Source organism: Macadamia integrifolia, chromosome 8, assembly GCF_013358625.1.
Source record: "Macadamia integrifolia cultivar HAES 741 chromosome 8, SCU_Mint_v3, whole genome shotgun sequence".
NCBI classification, from domain to species: domain Eukaryota; kingdom Viridiplantae; phylum Streptophyta; class Magnoliopsida; order Proteales; family Proteaceae; genus Macadamia; species Macadamia integrifolia.
In genome coordinates this window covers 2290237-2298377 of record NC_056564.1, presented here as the reverse complement: position 1 = coordinate 2298377, position 8141 = coordinate 2290237, and the positions used below count along the sequence as shown (strand labels likewise).

The 8141-nt window shown below is 36.8% G+C and overlaps 1 protein-coding gene across 1 annotated transcript; it reads right to left on the bottom strand.

Annotated features, from left to right (window-relative positions):
* Nucleotides 1-547: 547 nt before the first annotated feature.
* LOC122087336 lies at nucleotides 548-1501 on the bottom strand. The gene has a single exon (XM_042656422.1). It carries the CDS (start codon nucleotides 1310-1312, stop codon nucleotides 806-808), a length of 507 nt encoding a protein of 168 aa, XP_042512356.1. The 5' UTR covers nucleotides 1313-1501; the 3' UTR covers nucleotides 548-805.
* Between the last annotated feature and the right edge of the window lie 6640 nt (nucleotides 1502-8141).

Genomic DNA, 8141 nt, shown 5'->3' with positions numbered 1-8141 from the left:
GATTTTGAAGTCTAATAATCATCACTACTTAGAAATCATCCATTCTAAACGGATAAAATAATTAAAATTGCTAAACAGATAAACCGATGAAATATTATTATAAGTCAAACCAATTAGGAACAGATTAAAAGTCAAAGCAATTACTAAGTTTGAGAATTTTGAACCCAATGGTATTCAGTTGGATTTGATTTCAGTTCTATCATTACATATTAAGCGAAATCAAAATCAAACCGATTAACCCATCAGAAGTAAACTTATAGAAGCAGGGGTATATTGTGTCATTGCATCGAAATAATAATATCATGGGTGTCCATTTCTCACCAACCTCTCAAATTCACAGACCCCTACTCCCGACCCTACTGTCTAACCCCCAATTAGAACACGACAAATCCAGGTATAGTTAACAATTTCCAGATGCAGCCAAAAGCTACTCCTCTGAAATCTAAATTACTCCAATGCCCTCATCCTTCTAGAGAGGGAAAAAAAAAAAAGAATTTAATAAGCTTAAAGCTATACCATAAGAAATGGAAGCAGAAACCCAGAAAAATTTCAGAATAGAAAATAGCATTGAAGTTTTCTCTAGGTACAATCTAAATCAAAACCAGTCAGAGTTATGTATCCATTATCTATACTTGATCCGCCCCCTCAACAGCAAAACCCAATCAGGAGGAGATAGAGGTAAAGCTTGGGAACCAAAAACTCAAAAAAGGGACCATAAAAAATGGGGAAAAAAAAGGGAAAGATAAAATGATCATTTCTTGTTTCAGTTTCCATCGTCACTGGTGTGGTGTCTGTGAAAATGGAGCTAATCCTGGAATCCAGTCTTCTCCCAGATGGCGTTTCTGACCCTACTCAAGTCCCTGCCCTTAAGAGTTCTTCCAATCCCTTCATGCACAGAGAAAGAAGAAACACCATTCCTAGCTGATTGCTTAGCTATGAACTCGTGAGGAGGGACCCTACCTTCTTCGCCATCCTCATCGTCGTCATCATCGACATCACCAGGAATCCCTCTCCTGCGATCCTCCTTTAGGATCTTCGACCAGTCAGGTATGTTCACAGGCAGAGACGAACCAGTGGCTCCGGCAGACCGACGATAGTCCCCTCCATTGTCGACCCTCTTGGTCGATTTCTTCGACCCCCTCGAACTGGGTATCGTCATCTTCTTGAATTCCTGAGGTGATGATGCTGTGTGATTCGTACTCCAGATGTCTGCTTCATCGAATTCGAAAACGGACTCTGATCTAATCGGCTCTATTTCCCCACCAAGAAATCGGTAACTGGGTCTCGCAAGGTAGCTCTTTCCGGCGGCCATTCAGTGAACAAACACAAAACAAAACCCAAACCCAAAATGGATCAATACGGTTTTTTCCTTTTGCACTTTTTCGCCGTCTTCTTGTTCTCCTTTCTTCTCTCTCTCTCTCCCCTCAAGTCGAGAGCTCCCCAGTTCCCCACTCTTTCTGCTATAGCTCTGTTTTTGGTCCTTGCATGGTAGGTGCTTGCTTTGTGCGCTTTTATAAAAGGTGCAAACGGAACGGATAAGGTTCTCAGTTTCTTCTTTCTCTTTCTAAGTTGGGAAGTTACCAAAAAAACCTCGAGTGACACGTAGGATTTCCAAACTCAATACCTCAACCGTTCTGACTGTGAAGGGTCCCGAGCATGAAATTTCCGTGGTGATCTGATGTGGATCATGTGGCATGACTTGCTACAAGTTTATCTTCTTCCACTGTTGGAGATTGGGCAATTGAAGCTCTTACATGACAATCTAGTTTGATTTTTTTACTTTAAAATTTGGAATTTACAGTTGAAACGTGTCATTTAGTCCTACTCAGGTCGATAACTACAATTTCACAACCTTAGGGGTGTCAACGGTCCGGTTTGGTGCGGTTTCGGTCCGGTTCCACTGGTTTCAGTGTGACTTTGGAACTGACCGAAACCGACCCATTAAGGATTTATCGGTTTCGGTCCGGTGTTGGCTTCGGTGCGGTTTGGGTTCGAGTTGGTACCGGTTTGGATTTATCAAGTTCATTTCGGTTTGTATCGATTTTTTAAACCGGTATGGAACCATTAGGAAACAACCAAATGTTGAACTGTTGAACTTCGGTTTCTTAAATCGATTTGTAACCAGGTTGGTTTTGATTTTTGGTCTAGTTTGGATTCGACTTTCCATACAAATGTATACAAAACTATGCAAATTTTGATTTTTTTAATGAATTTTGGAGTGTTTCGTTTCTTACCGATTTGGTTTCGGTTTCGGTCTGGGTTTTGAGTTGGTTTCGGTTTGGTTTTGGGTTCATCCGGTTTTTAGTGCGGTTCGATTTGGTTTTGGGGTTGTAATACTCGAAACCAAACCAAACCAATAAGGCTTCGATTCGGTTCGATCCGTATTATTATCAGTTCGGTCCGACCGATTTTATCGATTCAATTTAGGAATTGACACCCCTACACAACCGGATATTATGAGTAAATAAGAATTTTCCTTTTATTTTTCTTTCTTTTTTAACTCTCTCTCTCTCTCTCTCTCTGTCCGGCTAGCCGGGATTGAGATTTTGTCGCGACGTAACGACGCGAGAAAGAGGAGGAGAGGATGAAGTGGTCCCCAGTTGAGGAGATGGAATAGTGACGCGTGTGAAGAATGATTGGTAGCGACGCGTGTCAGCATGGCGTTGGAACTGTGAAGGAGAGAGGAAGGCACGTGAAGTAGGACCCTACTTCGGATCCAGGTTTTGCCAGTTGTACTTTTGACCTGCCCCGGCTTCCCTCTTCTCCTCTTCTGTCCTCTCTGATGCGACACATATATGACAAACCCATTTATCTGTCTTTTTACTCTTTCACCCCCTCTGGGTCTATGTGTAGTATTTCTTAATTTTTTTTGGTACTACTTGCACTATTTCACCTCCGCTGGGTTGGAATGTAGGATTCCCTAGCAGGCTAGCAGCTCTATATTTATCTCCCTTCTTCTCTTTACATGACATAATGACGTTACTACCCCGGTTATAATCGATACCATCTTTACACAATTTAATTGGTGCACTCCCCTTATGCGGCCTATTTATTTGACCATCTCTGTTTAGAAGCATAACATTCATTACCATCTTTCGTGAGTCCTATCTCTCCTTTTTCTTATGAAATGATAACTGAGATAAGGCTTTGGAAGCCTAAGGTGCATTCTGTACTTCCTCATATCCTTTTTTTTTTTTTTTCTCTCTTCTCAAATAAATGAAATAAAAATAATAAAGATGTGAAGAGGCAGAGTGTATGCCTCAGGTTGGAAGAACCCTATGCTCCTTTTGTAGGAGGAGAGAGAAAAACTCAGGAAATGCTAATATATATATATATATATATATATATGTCTATACCTAAAATGACATTGTTACACCTCTCTGTGTGAAATTATTAAATTGCGCTTCATTGGTGCATTTTATTATGGTGCTTGCTCTGAGCTCTCCCATATAATGACAGTGTTATCTGAGTTGACAAGGTGGGGACACAGTTTTAGTAATAGGAAATGGGACCAGTATGGTTCTCAACCTATATCAACCTGGTTTGGCCTCTATTCGATGGATCTACCCTTGGTTCTATCCCTATAGATATTTCTATCTGATTCTAATTGATCTATATCGAGATTGAATCTATATCGGCCTTGATCGATCCCAAAGCAACCTTCATTATTATTATTATTATTATTATTATTATTATTATTATTATTATTATTATTATTATTATTATAACCTTCTCAAACCTCGATTGGAAGGGTGAGAGATAATTTGTCGATAAAGTTATAGGGAAGAAAATAAAAGAGAGTGCAAGAGGATTAGGAAAGAGAGTCATAGAGAGAGAGAGAGAGAGAGAGAGAGAGAGAGAGAGAGAGAAAAAGAGAGTAGTGGCATGGCCTACGTCGTTAGTTCAGAGGGCTTCAAATAAATTGAAAGCGGTTTATTAGTGTTAGTGGGCCATTACTTTAATCATCATTCATCTCGATCTTCTCGGTTAGTGCCCATTACTTACTTTAATCATCCTTCATCTCTCACAGTTTGTACTTACTATACATTATTAGCCAATAAATACTCAAATTAATTCCACCATATCTATCTCCTTTTCTTTCTCTCTCTCCCGTATTGCACTTATTTTTAACCAGATCTAAATATATATTTTTTTAGCATCAATATGGGTTTCTATCATTAGAACTATTTAAATTTAACCGCCCAAAAAATTATTATTTAAATTGATTTAAACATTTGATATCTTAAATAGAAGGCCCAAAAGAATAACAAATCAAAAATGCTGTGCATAAAGGGCAAAAAAAAAGTCAGATAAAGTTGCTAACTTAATTATTCAATAAAAAAAAAATCTTTTTAACAAATTTTGTAAGTTAGTGATTAGCAGCTCATTTTGTGGTGTGCAACTTCTTATTCTATTATGACAGCCAAACTATATTTTCACACGTTAGTCCTTAGCAACGAGTACATTTTCTTTCGAAATTTTTACAAAATATTCATTTATAGATTCATGGAGTCCAAATAAGTTATTAACCTTTTTTTTTTAGTTAAAATTTTATGGTTGAGGTGCTAAGTTATTCTTTGATGAAGATAAATCTCTTCAACAACAGCGATGTAATACTATAAATGGACTTTGGTTTCATCATTAACTCCAACACTCTATTGTTCATTATTTGAAATATCATTCTTTAGTTCAATCAAAGAGTAAGATATGGTGGATGAGCAGATTCTATCTTCACCTTGGTTAAAGAGATAATGCATCTTTTTTTTTTTAATGCACAATTTGATATAACCAGAACATGTATTATAAAAAATGGAGAAAGAATGCTACCCAATAGAATATGGCATGACAATAATGGCCCTTTTCTCAACAAATAAAAGAGAGAGAGAGAGAGAGAGAGAGAATATGGCATTACTAAGTGAGAAGGAGGGAAGAAGAAATTTGATGTCCTGGTACATTCTCCTGTGACCACTCTTATCTTATAAGGTATCGGAATGGAATTTTCGTCTAGGAGGAAAGAACTTAAGCTTTCCAAATGGGAGAGGTATGAGAACCTCCATATTGGCCCATCCAATTCCCATATTCACATTACATTATCTAAGAATTTATACTCTCTCTCTCTCTCTCTCTCTCTCTCTCTCTCTCTCTCTCTCTCTCTCTCTCTCTCTCTCTCTCTCTCTCTATCTCTCTCTCTCTTTCATCTTCCTTGGGGAGTGGCGGAGAGCTATCTTGGAGTGTAAGCCTTAGCACAGATCATCTTCTCTCTGACACTACCACAATATTCACTGATGCACGTATCAGTGAATCAGTTGATGCACATATCAGTGAATCACGGATATATAATAGGAGAAGAAGGATTATTGATTCCGAAAAATAGAATTGAATGAATCAAATGCCTTAACCATAATCAGTGGAAGTCTAATATTAAAAAAAACTAGTAACAATGCTGTGTCAACCACATAAATAGATAAGCTTCTTCCCACTCTCCCTAATGAGTATATATAGTACCAAAACTAGAAAAAACTATCATCAAATAACAATGTAGATGATCCAATCTTGTATTGAACAATCTCTTACACAGTGGCCACATCCTCTAGATTGTGTGTTCCTGGTATAACTATGAATCTATGATTAAGGTTTTAGTTCTCAGCATCAAAATGGTACCAACCAATTCCAATAAGTATTGGTCGGTATGCGAGTGATCTTCTAGAAACTTTTGATAATGACATCAACGTTCATGGTTTACTCTTGATTCGCAATTTATCTAATCATGATTAGAATAATGTTATTCTCCAATGTTGCCGCTAATAATTTTTTAAGGAGAAAAATATAATGTGTGATTTTAGTTCTAAAAGCTATCTACCCTAGCTCGTTCTTTAAAAATTAAAAAAGAAATTTTTTAACAACCAATGACTTTGGTATAATACACAAAAGTCATCTTGAAAACTTAATACCATCTGTGGTCCTGTGAAACCCCTTTCACATACACAGACAAAAAATGGGCTTCGAAAGTCTCCGATTAAAGTTATTGTTAATTGCTAAAAAGGTCAGAACTTTGGCAACTAAAGAAATAATTTAAGTCAAGAAATCATTGGGTAAAATCACATTTGCATCGTGGTTTTGTTTTGTTTTGTTTTTTTTTTTTTTTTTTTTTTTTTTTTGACAAGGCACACGGCCCATATACTGTTGCGCCCCTTTTCTTTTATCGCTTTGAAATGATTTCCCCTTTCTACCTATATGATGTTCCATGATTCCCATCCCATGTCTTATGCTAGCTTACCACATGTAGACTGTTTGTCTATCGTCCCTTTTTTTTTGTGTGTGTGTGTGTGTGTGTGTGTGTGTTTTGAACATGAAAGTACAGCAATAAATATACATAGACCAACCCAAGTGATCGTCTCATATGTTTTTGAATTCGACTCAATAGCTAGGTTGGTGAAACTCAAAGGGGAAAGATGTAATAAAGGCAAACAAGAGGTGGGTGGATGTAAATTTTCTTAAAAACATATACATCTATGCTCATGTGAAACCCTTTACACGCATTCACATACACATAAAAGGAGTGTCAAAATTCTCAATAGAAGTCATTGTTAATTGCTAAATAAGCCTCCAATAAAAAAAAAAAAATGCTAAATAAGTCAGAACTTTGGTAGTTCAAGAAATAAACCAAGTCAAGAATCATAGGGAAAGAACAGTACATCGTAGATTTTTTTTTTCTTTTTCTGTTTTTTTCGTGTTTGAGCTCCATAACAATATATACATGTGTGGTTGTCTTGTATGCTTTTGAATTCAATTGATCATTTACTTCAAGAGATAATTCAATTGGGAAGGACCAACAATTCAAAATTAAGAGATCATGAGTTCAATTCTCTTGGGAGCCTATTGAAAAAAAAAAAAAAAAGAACATCTTGATCTTAGAATTATTAATCCCTTAAATTTATTAATTAATTATTGTTGAAAGAGTTATCCAAATGAACAAAATTTCCAACTTCTCCTACAAACGAGTTATTTATTTAGTTAAAAAATATATATATATGTAAAATTCTTTTTTTAAAAGAACATAAGAAACACCATAGGTTTAGAAACACTTTTCCGTTAATTCTTTACTTGGTATTGCATATTGATAAAAATGGTAGGAGAAAATTGCATTGCCATCCCCTGAACTTTGGTCCTTATTTAACGCCACCCCCTGGACTTTTCAAAATATCAAAGCCACCCCCTAAAATTTCAAAAAATTTCAAATGAGTCCCTGCCGTTAGCCGACCGTGTTAAATGAATAAAAACCTATTTGTTTTTTTACAATATACCCAAAATACCCCCACCATTGTAAGAGGACAATATTGCCCTCTCTTTTATTTGCTTATTCTAAACCCATCTCCCATCTCCCATCTCACTCCTCACTCACTCGGTCGAACAAGAAGAAGAAGAAGACTGTACGGTAACCTGCAACTCGATCATGCCCTCTGGCGTACGATTCACAGGTGGAAAGCTGACCGGCGTGCAAACCTCTTCCCTTCGGCGTGCGAACCTCTCCCCCCTCCGACGTCCGAACCTCTCCCAAGGTATGTAGGGTTCGGCTTCTTCTTCTTGAGCATTTAGGGTTCTTCTTCCTTGATTAATCTAGGGTTTGGTTATTTCATTTTTCAGTATTTCTTAAGGGAACTAGACTCGAATGAGAGAGATAGGTTTATGTTGGTCTCTTCGGCTTAAAAATTGGGATTTGAGAGCACACTGTTTGGGATTTGTATGGTTTTGAAAGTATGATAACAAATTTGTCAGTGTTAATTGTGGAAGATGACCAATTTCAAAGGGACTTGTCTTTAAGATCTTACATGAAATGAATACTGCTTTATACTTTTTCTTCACCCCCCTTCTTACAGATTGTTCGCCTATATCTTCGATTGCTATAATTTTTATGAATTGTCTTATAGCTCGGTGTGATTGACATTTGGCCATAAACGGACAACATTTTGGCTTTTTTCAGTGCTTTCTTTGTTCTAGATCTATGACTTGTGTTCCCAGTGTTTGAGTTATAGGTCTATATTTTGAGCATTTCTCATACTCTGTATGCTAAATAATTGTAATCTACTTTTACCATGTTTAATTTACAGATAACTAATGTCTACCACGAGTGTCAATAACAA